The sequence below is a fragment of the Neomonachus schauinslandi genome, chromosome 9, assembly GCF_002201575.2.
Source record: "Neomonachus schauinslandi chromosome 9, ASM220157v2, whole genome shotgun sequence".
Taxonomy (NCBI): domain Eukaryota; kingdom Metazoa; phylum Chordata; class Mammalia; order Carnivora; family Phocidae; genus Neomonachus; species Neomonachus schauinslandi.
The window spans coordinates 4,272,870-4,287,459 of NC_058411.1; the positions used below are offsets into that span (position 1 = coordinate 4,272,870).

The 14,590-nt window shown below is 58.8% G+C and overlaps 1 protein-coding gene across 2 annotated transcripts; it reads right to left on the reverse strand.

The window, feature by feature from the left end:
• Positions 1-5,503: 5,503 nt before the first annotated feature.
• On the reverse strand, positions 5,504-13,101 carry DLK1 (delta like non-canonical Notch ligand 1). 2 transcript variants are annotated; one of them, XM_021679699.1, is made up of 6 exons: positions 13,035-13,101; positions 11,697-11,760; positions 11,086-11,216; positions 8,083-8,224; positions 5,972-6,251; positions 5,504-5,752 (listed from the first exon to the last, which is right to left on the reverse strand). In XM_021679699.1, the coding sequence occupies exons 1-6, from the start codon at positions 13,099-13,101 to the stop codon at positions 5,504-5,506; spliced, it is 933 nt and encodes a 310-aa protein (XP_021535374.1). The 2 variants fall into 2 exon arrangements, with proteins under 2 accessions (XP_021535374.1, XP_021535373.1); XM_021679698.1 differs by having other exon boundaries at positions 5,504-6,251.
• Between the last annotated feature and the right edge of the window lie 1,489 nt (positions 13,102-14,590).

Sequence of the window (14,590 nt, forward strand, 5' to 3'; positions counted from 1 at the left end):
CAGCTGGTGTCTTCTCCTCCTCCCTCCTGTGGACTACCGAGGGTCTTGGACAGGATGTGCGGAGCAGATGTTTTCATCTTTAGCAGTGGGAGTGTGGCTAAAGGGAAGAAAGCTGCAGAACCTCACGTCAGAAGCACGGTGGGATCTGTGGTTGGCTGAGCAGATAGCCCCACACCCATGGATTGTCATGGAACAGGCTGCTCCGTGCTGGGCCCTGTCTTCTCTTCATTCCCTGTCCAGCTGCACCCCCTCCTCACTGTCCTCCAGGAAAATCCATCCACCTGTTGCCCACGGGCAGCGCTCGTCTCTTCCTGAACTTGAAGTTCATCTGGTATTTTCCTTGGCTGGCTCTGCACTTGGGGCACCACATGGGGACCCCTCGCAGCCACAGCCCCTCCTGATGCATGTTGCCCGTGCTCACCCCAACTGCCCCACGTTTGGGCCTTCCCCCTTCTTGGGTCCTCTGCACTCCTCCACCCCTACAGCACCCAGTTTCCAAGGTCAGACTCCCCTTTTCAACCCTGATCCTTCAGCTAGGGATCTTCCATCTGGCTTTCTCCAGACCAGGTCACCTGTGATCTGCCACTGTTTCCTCCCTCCTGGGTCTCTCCAGGATTCACAGCCTATGAATATGTTTATTAATATTAAATTATATTTGCTTTCCCAGAAAATGGTCTACTTGGTCATGATTTTTTTTTTTTTTTTAGTATTTGCCTGTTTTTGTTATTTCACTGCAGGTGTTTGTCTCTCTATTTGGGAGTGAGGACAGTGACTTTCCTTTTCTTTCGTTACCTTTGTCAGGTTTGAGCACTGGGGTTCTCCTAGCTTTGAAAAAGAATTGAAAAGTCTTCATCTTTTCTTTTTCATTGCTCTGGAGCCATGTCTCTGCTCGGGCACCTCCTATTCTGTCAAAGGGTCAAAGGTTCTGGACCCCGACTCAGGTAACAGACAGCTGGCCCACCTTGGGGTCTCCTCCCAGGTAATTGGCCTTTTCTTGCTGGCCACATTTTGTTAATACATATTCTCCTAGAAAACTCATCCCTTTCTTTTTTTTTTTTTTAAGATTTTTATTTATTTATTTGAGAGAGAGAATGAGATAGAGAGAGCATGAGAGGGGGGAGGGTCAGAGAGAGAAGCAGATCCCCACTGAGCAGGGAGCCCGATGCGGGACTCGATCCCAGGACTCCAGGACCATGACCTGAGCCGAAGGCAGTCGCTTAACCGACTGAGCCACCCAGGCGCCCAAACTCATCCCTTTCTTAGAAGCTTCTACGTTTGTTACCTCAGCCTCGTTATCTTATTTTCTTTTTTCTTTTTTTTTTTTTTTTTAAAGATTTTATTTTTTTATTTGACAGAGAAAGACACAGCGAGAGAGGGAACACAAACGGGGAGTGGGAGAGGGAGAAGCAGACTCCCTGCCGAGCAGGGAGCCCGATGCGGGACTCGATCCAGGGACTCCAGGATCATGACCTGAGCCGAAGGCAGTCGCTCAACCAACTGAGCCACCCAGGCGCCCTATCTTATTTTCTTATAGTTTGCAGCACGGCATCCACATCTGGGGTAGTATCCCCCTGTCTGTCCCTCTCATGTGTCCCCTGCCTTGACGGGACCCCCACCCACCAGCTGAGGGCAGAGTAGCACAGAAGGGAGAAGCAGGGGGAGCGGAAGAGGGAGGCGTCTCAGGGATACCCGGGCACGGTTGGACTGCTGGGTGGGCCGTGGCAGTGGCCTGGCCGAGGGGAGCCCTGGAGAGGAGAGGCCGGGGTGGGAGAAAGTGGGGGAGGGGGTCCTGCCCCGTGGCGGCCTCCTGGGCCAGCAGGGATAAGGGATTGGGCTGCAGCGCCTGTGTCCGGGGGGAGGGGTCCGGCTGACCCCTCTCTGGTGGGTGGGCAGGCACGTGCAGTGTCAGGCACTCCACGGGGACTCAAAAGGGTGGCTTTAGTGAGCCGAGTGTGCAAGCCTGTGGCCCGAGGCCAGGGCTGGCAGAGAGACGGGTCCCTCCCGGCCCGTGCGGGGCCCAGGTCAGGAGTCTAAATGGGGCTCGTATACGGATGTGCCAAGGTTTAGAAGCCTCCAAGTCCCTCTCACGACCAAACAAAATCCGATGCCACCTTCACTAAGTTCTGGAAGGACCAGAACAGCGTGGCATTCTGGGACCCCTGGGAGCTCTGGGCTGGGACCTGGTGGGTGGGAGAGCCGACCCTCGCCTCTGGTGTGCTCGTGCATGGAACCCCTTGCCCCGTCCCCCCTCCCCTCCTGGAGCCCCAGCTCCCTCCACACCACCCACCCACAGCCACTGTTGGAAACAGACCCAGGGCAGAGGTGGGGCCAATAGGGCAGGAAATGCTGGTGCTCCAGGCACCCAGAGTGCATCTGGAAGGGGCGGGGTGGGCTCAGCCCTTCGCCTGGGGTCTCCTCGCCACGCGGGAAGGGCCGGGGCCACCGCAGGGCCCTCCAAAACATGGGCCCCTGACCCCTCTTGCCCGGGGCTAAGGCCACCAGTGGGAAGGGACAACGGTAGCCCGGCGCACAACAGATCACAGAAACACACCAATAGCCCTTGGGTTTTGTTTATTTTTCAATAAACAAAATTTTTTGCTTGTCTGGTTTTTAGGAAACGGGAAAGCTAAAAAGAGCGTCATTGACATTTTTGAAATATTTTGGTTACAGAAAAGATCATTACGCCTCCTCCTCTCTCAATTTTGGGACCGAATTGGTGATCATGTCCTCGACAGCTGTCTTTGAGCTTTTCCGTTTGTTTCGTAAACTACATACTACTCCAAACACACACGAAGTGTGGATGGGCAGCCAGAGATCCCGACACTCTCAGCAGAATCTGGTTACCCCACAGAGGATGGAATGGACCATTTCTGCATGACGTGAGGACCGTGTCGAGGCTGCGGACACTGTTCTGATTTCGCAGGATGTGTGCGAGTGGGCGCTGTGGAATTTGGGTGGGGTGGCCTCGTCGGGTGCTGGTAATAGATAATTTGTCACGTGGGAAGGTAAGATGGTCAGGCTTAAGGGCGTCTGTTCAGGACTCCCTGCTCCCACGGCATTTTACCTGCACTGCTTGGCTTGCTGGGGACACCGTGTGTCCGCTCCCCCCTCCCAGACTGCCCTCATCCTGCGTGCCGCACAGCTCCCCGCACGCTGCCTTGCACGCAGCAGGTGCTGGAAATGCTTCCTGATCGAATGAATGAATGGTGGATGAGTTGGTAAACGGATGGGGGGCGGGTCAAGGGTTGACAGACCGTGGGATACTTTCCCTTGTCGTCGGGGGGGCGGTGGGGGGAACAGGCTGTTCTCGACAGCATGGAGATGGAAAGAGGGAAACAGAGAATTGAATCACTTGGGCCAATCTCGGAATTTCGTGTTTGGGGAAACTGGATCAGAACAGTTAGCGGACTCGGTCAAGGTCTCACGCGAGAGAGGCCAGGCGGGGTGCCAGACACCCGCCTGGCCATGCCAACAGTTCTTTTTTTTTGTCTTTTTAAATTTTTTATTTCTCAAAACGAACTCAAAATGAGATGAGATGATGACTGAATGACATGGGGTAGGAGGGACGTGGGGTGGGCGCTCTCCGAGTCCAGGGGTGGGACAACGGGGTGTGAGGGTAGGAAGGGGAGGGGCACGGGAGCTTGGGGTGGGAAGGGCTGGCCAGCAAAGGTGACAGGGTCTTGGGATTGAGGGTAAATTGCCCGGAGGTGGGTAAGGAAGGGACTTGGGCGAGCGTTGGGGTAGGGGGGGAGGGCTCGAGGGGTGACAGGCCTCTGCCTGCAGAGGACCAGGAACAAGGGGGTGGGGGTAGGAGGGGCTCGGGGACTGGGAGCGATGGGGACAGGGGCTTGGATGGGGCACGGAGAGCTGGAGGAGATGAACGGTCATGCTCTGACTCAGGATGACGAGGGACAGGGGACAGTGGTCAGTGGCTGAAGGTAGTGAGGTTGATGGTTGTATGGTGACGGTGACGCATGTCTGTGTGTGAGGGGATGACTTGAATGACCAGGAAGATGGTGATGATGATTTGGAAATAAATACTTGGAGCAAGGTAAACACGGCAGGTAATACTCAATAAAGCTAAGAATATAGCTTCCTATCCAAATAATTTAAGAAGCAAAATATTTCTCACTGGTACCCAAGGGCTGTTTAGCTGCCCAACCCTTAAGAGCTGGAAAGCCAAACAGAGCTCTGTCCCATTTCTTTCTATTTTCGCAAAAAAGATAGATGCTCTTTTTAAAAAAAATTCAAATTTATAATTCAGAAGCTGGCTAGGTCTTTCGGGATCTGAGAGTTATTAACTCAGCAACACAAATTAAATCCATAGCTGTGTAGACCAAGGTCTGGGACCTTTGACCACAGAACTAGGAGACACCCCACGAGCGACAATTTCCCACTAAACCCTGTGGAAACCTTGGTGAGGGCTGTGTTGCTGCTCAGATTTCGCCAGGGGGCACTTGTGGTTCAAGGGGCATTTAAATTTCAAGGGACATCTCTAATCTACAGGGTAGGAGGCAGGTAAAGTGCTGGGGATTTGGGGGTGGCTGGGGGCTGCCCAAGTGGCAACTCCAGACTGCACTTTGTGACTCAGAGGGGGCCAATTGCTTCCAAACCGAAAGCGGGCCAGGAGGCTCCCCACTTTGAGAAATGCAGTTAGGATCGATCTCAATACGTCAAGTGTGCATCCAGGATAGGCCAAAACCTGTGGATCCGGGATGAGACTTTTGTCTTCATCAGATCCTAATTTTTAGGGTCAGGAACTGTTTTGGTTCATACCCCTTCGTTCCTCATTCAGAGTTTTAGAGTCAGAGAGAACTTTGATGGTCACTGCATTCCAGCCCCTCCCTCGAGGGGGGAAGAGGTGGGCCCGGGGTGGGGACGGGGGCTCGCCAAGGATCACACAGCGAGTTAGTGGCAGGGCTGGGACGAGGTCCCGGCCCCCCAGCAGCCAACCCGGGGCTCTCTCTGCCTGACACACGGCCGCTGCACTCCGCAAAATCTCAAATCAATCTGAAAGATCTAAAGTTTGCGGTGTTTGAACTTGATGTGAGTGCGCGTTGGATGTGGCGTGTGAGGATTAACGAACGAAAGAGATTTTAGCCTTTTTCACAGTGGGTGGTCATGCACAGCACTCGTAACGGTTTCACGAGGACCGTGGCCGAGACCCCTCGGAGAGGGATGTCGGCACCGAGTCCCGGTTCTGTTGCCTTGTTTTTTTTTGGTCTTTTTGATTTTACGTTTAGAGTTTAGAATAACATACTTATTTCTTTTACTTGTTTAAAGATGAAATTCTTATTATTATTCTTCGATCATGCATTAAGAGAGAGCAAGAGGATGCTTCGGGCACTTTGTCACAGAGCAACACAAAGGTAATATAGGTAAGCATAGCGTTCACCAGATTCGACACAAAATAGAGCAAATTCCACCACAAAGAGGAGAACAGACCGCACGTAGTGAGCTCTGCGGGACCCCGAGAACAGAGAGGGCCCGGCAGGGGCGCCGCTTAGATGTCGTCTTCGCTGGCCTCCTTGCTGAAGGTGGCCATGTCGATCTTCTCGGGGAAGATGATGTTGACCGCCAGGTCCTCCCCGCTGTTGTAATGCAGCAGCAGGTTCTTCTTCTGACGCAACATGCGGCTGTAGCGCAGGTTGGACACCCAGGCCTCGCACTTGTTGAGGAAGACGATGCCCATGGTGCCCAGCACCACCAGACTGGTCAGCACGCCCAGGATGGTGAAGCAGATGGCCTGGCCCTCGGAGAGGAGGGGAGTGCTCTTGTTGAGCTCCTTCATGGACACCTTCAGGATGCGGTGCTCGGGCTGGGGCACTGGCAGCTCGTGCACCCCGGGGGTCAGGCGGTAGGTCAGCCCGTACCCGCTGGGCAGACGGGTCACCTGCTGGGGGCTCGGGGCGCGCTTCCGGCCACAGAGGGGGCCCGTGAACTCGGGCTTGCACAGACACTCGTACCTCACCTGGGTGTGCTGCAGGCAGGTGCCCCCATTGAGGCACGGGTCGGAGGCGCAGTTGCTCACGGGGCGGCTGCAGGTCTTGTCCACGAAGCCGGCGGGGCATCGGCAGCGGAAGTCGCCCCCAATGTCGGTGCAGATGCCTTGGTTCTCGCACGGGTTCGGGGTGCAGCTGTTGGCCACGATCTCGCAGAAATTGCCTGAGAAGCCAGGGGGGCACAGGCAGGAGGCATGGGAGGCCCGGCCCTCATCATCCACGCAGGTGCCTCCGTGCTGACAGGGGGAACTGCAACACAACAGGGGGACACGGTAAAGGGCCCTCGGGGGCTGGGCTAGGACAGTGGTGCCAAGGCGCGGGGTTGGGCGGGGCGGCAGGCAGGTGCTTAGGCCCCGTCCGGTGCGTGAGCGAGCGCCGGCCAGGGAGACACCGGGCGCTGCCACCCCTGCCCGCGAGGGGCTCCTGGGCGGTCTGAGCTGGATGCAGGCATGCCTGTGGGGGGGGGTGCGCGCCTCACCCCCTCCAGCTGCCAGCCTGGAACATGCCTGACCTCCCGGGCCGACGCCCGTCTCCTCTCCCACCTCTTATGTCATCTCTCCGACCAGAGGCCTGACGGTTAGTCACTGGACAGGTGGGGAAACTGAGGCTGAGAGAGGCAAAGTTAGTGATGACCCAGGGCTGGAGCGAGCCCCCTCCATCAGCTCCATCCCTGGGCCGCTGGGCAGAGCCGGCGCCTCAGGCCCCCCCCCCCCACACAAGCTGCCTGCGCCACACCACCACCCTGATGACTCGTATTGTCACTTTCGGCAGAGAGAGCCTGCAGACTATTGTACGGGAAGCCCTTGGGGACGCTCAGAGTGAAAGCAAGCCTCGGTCTATCTGCCGGCCCGGCCAGCGTCTGCGCCCGGCTGTTTAATCGTGGGCCATTCACCCAACTGCGGCGTGCAGACCGGAGCTGTTTGCTGAGAGCGGAGCACAGGAGCATTTAATGTAAGTGCTTTTAAACGAGCAGACCCTTTGTCATCTGATAAATGCCAAAACCCAGAGAAGAAAGGGGCTCTAAGCACAACGAAATCAGCATTGCCGCTTCGGGGGGTGAGGGCTGTATGGGAGCTGGGCTCTGAAGGAACTTCAAGGACCCTGGGCTCTATTTTGACAGACTGGTTCAAGTTGGTTGGAAAGAAAACAAAATATTTTAAAGGTTTCTCTCTGTATTTTCCCATCCCACTAAGAAGCAGACGCGGACTTTGGTTGTGACCCCCTCTCCTCTGACCCTCTCTGAACACTGATCTTTAGATGCACAAATGCCTGTTTGTGGCCTTCGCTGGCTCCAGGGTCCTCCACAGCCCCCTGGAATGTCAGGTCAAGATAAGCTTATTCTGCCTGGTAGCGTCTGTCTCCCCCACCCCCCAGCTCCCGGCCCGGGACCCGGCTCCAGTTTGCATTCTTGTGACCGACTGCCTAAGCCCCAGCAGACGGCTGGGTAGGCTCAGGGTAGCTAAACAGATAAGGGCCGGAAATGGCTTGGCTGCTAGAAAGCAAGTGGCCCTTCTTGTCTGTTGTGCCCACTGCTCAGAAGTCCCAGAGCCCCCGCCCCACTGAGGGCAGCTGAGAGCTGGACCCCCCCCCAGACCCCGCTGGCCAAAGGCCCCTCTCCCCACTCCTGAGCCTAGCAGATCCCCCCAAGACATCCCCGAAAACCCAGCTGCAGAGTCTGCCAGTTCCCCAAAACCACCCCCTAAAATGCAGTGAGTGGGCTTCACGAAGAGTCTCACCGCCCCCCACCCCCCGGGGCTGCCCTTAGAATACGGTGCGGCTCCCTGCTCCCTGCTCTGGTCAGCGGGCCCCGTCTACCGTCACACACGCACATCGGGACTTGGGAGCATCAAGGGAATATGAAATCACCTTTGGGGTCCCTTCAGAAATGATGGAAATGACACACTCCCCACTAAATACCCTGATCTGGGACGGCCCCCCGCAGGGCTGCAGGACGGGCACTTACTTGGTCTTTTGTCAGGCGACAGGTCCGACTGGGCTAGGCTGAAAGGGTCTTTAGGGGTGTGAAGTGGGAATCAAAGCAGCATTCATCAGATCACACAGAGTCGGAAAGAATATTTACCCATTGATCACGCAGGGCCCATCCTTCTTCTGACAGTCCTTTCCCGAGAACCCAGGGACGCAGGAGCATTCATAGTGGCCGGAATCGAGGTTCACGCAGGTCCCATTGTTGGCGCAGGGGGTCGAGGCGCAAGCCTGGACGTCTGGGGTGGGGAGGGAAGAGCAGACTTTGTCACCCCCTCCCAGGGAGGGAGAGGGGGACAGGCTGGAAGGAGAGCTTTCTGGATGGGGGCAGGGACAGAGCCCTCCAGCTGGTCAAGGGCGGGGACCCCAAGTGAGCTGCCTCGATGGCTCTGTTTGTGGCCACTGTCAATGGTCACCAAATGGGGTCCTGAGGAAGAACATGTAGTGACCCCCCGAAACTGCAGTGGGTAAGCAGCTCAGGGAGCTGAAGGGGCTCCCTTGGGGTAGGTCACAGGGACAGAAAGTCATGGCCGCTCACTGCTCCTCAACCCAGGACAGCCGTCCCCTTTTCCTGGCGCCAGGTCCCCTCTCCGGTCCAGCAGCATGCCCTTCACTGCAGACCCCTTCCCTCCCCTCAAACGGTGTGTGCCAGGCCAAGGCTCCCCAGTGCCTGCCTCCCCCAGACAAATTTTCACGTCCTGCTTCTCCTGTTTGGGGGAGGGGGGTCCCTGTCATTCAGGGCAATCGCGAAGCCCAGCTGTTAGAAAACACCAGCTGCCCTTCAAAGTTCCCCACCACAGAGGGGCGGGGGAGAAATAGAGACATGTGAAGACCCCTGTCGGGAATCAAGAAACCTGATTCAGCCCCAGCGCTACCTCCACCTCCTGGTGGTCGCTTTTTCTGTGCTCGGGATCTGAACGGAGGGGCTCACGGTAAAAAGGCTGTATCTTTTGAAGGCAGCGAAATTAGAAGTATCTGAGTGCTCTCCTGTCCGTGTGGGTTTCCATGAACACTGCTATATTTCTGCCGCCTTTTTACACCTCCCGTCATGCACACTTCATTATGCGGGGCTCGGCGAGCCAGGGACAGCTGAACAAAGGGGCCTGGGTCAGGGGCTTTCTGCCAGTGGAGACCCCCGCCCCCAGGCAGGGCCAGGAGGGACCTTTTCTAGGCCTGGCTCCAGCCGGCCTCAGAGTTCAGCTCCTCCCCACTCTGTGCCTCACTTTCCCCACTGACAAAAGGAGGGGCTCTCCCTGGTAGGTCTGGGGGGGGTACCTTTTAGCTTCGGGGAGCACCTGCCAAATACAAAGCCAGGGCCAACCAGAGACGCAGCAAGTTAAGACGGAGTGGGTGGGTGCAAATTTTTTTTTCCTCTTTTAAGGAGACCCGCACCCTCATGGAGGGAGAATGGCAATCAGTCAATAAGGAGCAGCCTGAACGCCATGCTGATGGCCTATCCAGAGCGCACGAGGCACTCCCCGGGAGCCCAGCTCAGTATAAGGAAACATAAAGAGGATTTATCACTACGGGAAGGGGCCGGCACAGCTAGCAGGAGAAGGCTCCCAATCTTGTGCTCCCAACAACCCCGTCATTGGTAATCTCAAATTTAAGCTAAAGAGCTGGCGACCACCCCCCTTCCCTCCCGGCAGCATCCAGCCCCACGAGCAGAGGATGAGCCATTCTTCCCAACTCCTGGGCCTCCAGCCCAAGGGAAGGGTAGATTAAGCCCGGGCAAGGAGAAAGCTGCCCGGAGTCTCTGCTGGGGCAGCAGCTGGGGCCCTGACAGCCTCAGAGACCCGGAGAAAGGGAGAGAGCCGCTAATTACCCGGAGGGCTGTTTCCTCGGGACCCGGAGTCCCAGGCTGAGAGGCTTTGTCAACCTAGTGAGGAGGGGACCTTTTTGTCTGGAAAACTCCATGGGCGGGGAGGGGGCAGTCCTGAACCAGACACCAAAGAGGGTGGGCTCCAGGCTAAAAGCCCTGACCCCAAGAGGTGGCTTTTCGGGGATCCTGTGGGTCCCAAAGCAGCTCAGAGGGTGCGGTGCTGAGGGGCGGCAGAGCTGCTTGTCAGAGCATGAGTCAGCTGCGGGGCCTTTAAGGACAATGTGACAATGTGGTGGGGGGTGGGCTCGATTAGGAAAGCCCACTGCCCTGGCGGTCACAACACGCTCTTGCCTTTTCCTTAAGGGAGAGGATTAGGAAGAGCCACAGATGAGAATTAGCCCAGTTCTGGGGCTAGGAGAAGGGATTTTAGCCGGCTTTTCTCCCGACAACTTCTTCTGCGTCCCTAAGCACGGCCCTTGACTTCCTTGAGCCTCGATTTCCCTGTCAGTACCCCTCGTCCCAGCTCAGGTTGAGGACCTGTGGTAGCTGCCCTATGCTGCTGGGAGTTTTTTCGAGGACTTCAGCTTGCCCCAGCTTCGGGGCAGGTTCTGCCAAAGCAGGATGGACTCAGATGGACATTTTGCAGCCTAAAAATGCAGGGACAGCCAACTCTCAATTTGCTCAGGGTCATGGAGGACAAAGTTTGCATAAATTAATGAAATCAACAGATCACACAAATCTGCACTTTGACCACTTCTCAGCCCTTCCCGACCCCCAGCCTCCCCCTACACCTGACCACGGACACCAGCTCTGTTGGGCCAGCCGGCCCTGACTCAGCTCCCGGCGCCCCCACCCCCGCTCACCACCCCCACCCCTTCGTTTGTTTGTTTGTGTGCTTTGCAGCCTCCCGTGTGAATTTCTCGGAGGTTTAGCTCTGTGACCCCCACCCCGAGCCCTTACCCCCTCGGAGTTTTAGTGACCCGGAGAGGTTACCCTGGCCTCTACCCTTTCAGCTTTGTATGGCGTGTGCTTATGTTGTGACTCTATTCAACAGGCAGCTCCCTGCTGGCCCCCACAAAGGGCCTTCTCTGGGTGCTGGTGCTGGCCTAGCAGAGGGGAGCAAAATTAAGTCCCTACCTGTGAGGAGGCTCTGGGGCACCAGCGAGAAGAATATAAACAGATCATTACCATACAGAGCCCTGGGTGTGTGGGAATAAGGCGGGAGGGGAGGCCGCCACAGGCTGGGCGCCCAGGGCAGGGGTGGGGTGGGGTGCCCACCTATGTCGCAGAGGTTCCCGTCCCAGCCATGGTCACAAATGCACTGCCAGGGTTCCACGCAGAGTCCGTTAACACAGCCAGGAAAGGTCACGCATTGATCACACAGGGGACCCTGCCAGCCAGGCTGGCACCTGGGGGGGGGGGGAGGGGAAGATGGGGACCTATGAAGGGGGGCAGGAGTGGAGAGGGAGCTCAGGCTGCCTACTGTGGAGCCAAGATCCCTCGGGGGTGTCTGCACAGTACCAGGCCAAGTGGGTCCCCGGAAGCAAATACCAGTCACCTGAACAGAAAAGCGTCAACAGAGGACCAGACAGAAGGGTCCCTGAGAGCCTGGGGGAGCACTGCGTCTTGCCGCAGTGGCCTGCAGTGGTCTCACCCTGCGAGGGGCTTTCCCAACACCCCCACTGCTGAGACGGCAGACAGGAGCCGTGGCTGTCCCCTGACCCCTGCCCTCTTCTACCCCTCACTACCCCCCACCAGTTTCCTGCAGGGGCGAGAAAGCTGTTTGCTGCAGCCCAGCAGCCAAGCCCCCCCTTCCTGCCTGACACCACGACTCCCCAGGATTCTGTCCTGACCACCTACGAGCTGCCTCTGGGGAGCCACCCCATTACCTGCAAACATTGTCATCCTCGCAGAATCCATTTTGGGGGTGGCAGGCCGGGAAGCATTCAGCTCCTGAGTCACAAGAAAGGTTACACCATTCACCCCACGAGGCCCCAGAGGCCAAGGCAAAGCCTGTCTTCTCCCAGCAGTCCACAGCCTCCCCGGAGGGAGCCAAACCCCCTCCTACCAGCCTGGCACACAGTAGGTGTCTCACATCAGCCCACTCGGGGAGGAAAAAAAAAAAGAAAAATCTCTGCCATGTTCCTGGTTACGGAGTGACCACAGTAAACCACTTAGTTCCTAGGAGCAGGTCAGACACTTAATTCCACCCCCCGCCCCAGACCCTCTCCCCCAGAATACGAAACCTCAAATGCTAAAAGCAGGGATAGGGAGACAGTGAATGGAAACCTTCTGACCCCTGGGCCCTCAGCCAAGCCCTCACTTTTGCAAAGTGAGCCTAAAATGGGGAGCAGATTTGGAGGTATTTGGCTTTGGAAAAGGCCAGACAGGTTCACCTGGCAGCCTCGCAGGTAAGGCATCAGGATTTTTCTTAAAGGTTAATCCCCGCTAAACCAGGCACCCAGGTCAAATTCCCCCAAGTTCCCCTACCCCAGACTCTTCATATTAAAAAGACGCAAGGGTTTTTGCAAAAGAGATTCTGCCACTCAGACACCATCTAGAGATTCGGACACTCTGCTAGGTGCCTACTGTGTGCATTCACTTCACTCGCTCCCCAGCTTTCCAGACGGCCCCCCCATCAGCTCTGGTGCAGTGGGGGCGGGGGGCACTGCGGGAAGGGGCAACTCTCTCACTGTCAGAGACAGATGGCCGCTGCACACAGAAGTGTCGCAGCCCCTCACCGAGAGAAACGCCACGCAGGAGGGGCTCGCGCTGGGCTCCTCGGTGGGAATTTGGTGCTGCGACGGCAAAGCCACCCCCCACAGCCCCCACAGACCTGTTCCTGAACGCGCACGCAGCGACACCCCAAAGTTGCACCCCAGAGCATTTCCACACAGGGCTCCCGAGCATCACCTCGTTTCTCCATACCTCCTGTCTCCGCGCACCGACACCCCTGCGAGCGCCACTTCTGCGGGGCGGGAAGGGGCTGGGGGGGTGGGGGTCCCACATCTCCCCTGCCCCCCCTCCCGGGGACCCCAGGGCTTGGCATGCGAGGCTGGCGGGGAGGGCGAGGCAGCACCGTGCGGGGCTTAGGGTTAGGCGGGACGGGCCCGAGTTGGGGCGCATGGGACGGGGCGTGCGGGGCACCGGGCGGCCGGTGGGGGGTGGGGGGCGTCGCAGGCTTCCCCAGAGGGGGCGCGAGCCAGGCCGCCGCGGGGGGGGCTCACCATGGACACTGTGGCCGAAGGCCAGCAGGAGCAAGAGGACGGGCAGGAGGGCTGCGGTCGCGGTCATCGCGGGGCGGCCGGGGTCGCGGTCCCGGGAGCGGCGCGGGCGCGGGTCCGGCTCCGGGCGCCGCGCTGGGCTTCTGGTTGCGGACGCGGAAGGGGGCGCGGGCGCGCGGCGAGGGGAAAGCCAGGGCTGCACCGGGCTGCGCGCTGCGCTCTCCGCCGCCGCCGCCGCCGAGCTGCCGCCGCCGCCGCGCGCGCCGCCCTTTTCGTACCGCCGCCCCCCCCCGGGCCCCCCCCCCCCCCCCCCCCCCCGCGCGCACGGGGCCGGCGCCCCCCCCTCCCCGGGAGCCCCCCGCCCCTCGCGGGGCCGCCCCCCACCACTGCTGCGTCCCGGAAAGCCGCTCGCGCGCACGGAGCGCTCTTGGCTAGACGGGCACAGGTACCCCGCGCACGTTGGGCACACGTTCGGGACACAGGACGGCCCGCGGGCGCGCACACACGGGCCCGCTTAGGACAAGTGGCAGGGACCGAGCCGGGGCTGGGCCGCAGACCCCAGGCAGACGCCAGCACGCGCTCAGAATACAGAAACACGCACAGAAGCAGCAGAACACTCAGCGCCAAGGTCCCGAGCACGCACGCCATGGTTCACACGGCCAGGAAAACACAAACGCACGCTCTGGGGACGAAGAACACACTCGCGCCGCAGACGCCCGCAGGAACACACGGCTGAGAAGCCGGACACCCGCAGACCCCAGCCCGTAGCACGCGCACGCTGCAAGGCGGACACCCAACACCGCGGGCACACACTGGCGGGCGCACGCGGGTCACAGAACTAGTCGGGAGCGTCACGGGCTCGGGCATGGGCTCGCAGAGAGGCCCGCGGACACAGTTGTGAAACCCTAGGCCTCCTTCACCATGCGCCCACCCGTCTGTCCACACAGGGGCACGTGCAGAGCCACGTGCACACCTGAACGTACGAACGCGCTTGTAAACACACAGACACCCACTCACACACGGGCAGACGGGGTCAGGGCCTTGGTCACGCAGATGCATAAACCACAGACTCTCGCACACATGTGTAGGGCCACACGTAGGTGATGTTCACAAGCACGCGGACCCAGGCCCCCAGGCTCACAAGTCACAGGCTCTTGGTTACACACTCATCAAAACACGAATATACTGTCGCCCCGCACATGCACAAACACACAGGGACACATGTGGGCAAGCTCACAAGTCCGCTCACACTCACGCAGCTGCACACCAAGCACTGGGCACATATTCCAGACCCACTGGGAGGCCTCCAGAGGAGTCACGGGGGTGCGGGGGTGGGGATGCTGACCTTGCCAGAGATCCTCCCCTCCCAAGAGCTCCCGGGGAGAGCCCCCAGCCTGGGTTTAGAGACTGTGCGGGGCAGATCCTCCAGCCCCTGTCCTGATCAGGGCGCTGGGGGCGGGGGCGGGGGGGGGGGGGGGGGGGGGGGGGGAAGAGGGGGGGGGGGGGGGGGGGGGGGGGGGGGGGAGGGGGGGGAAAGGTCTTTACCTCCCGGCGGGGGG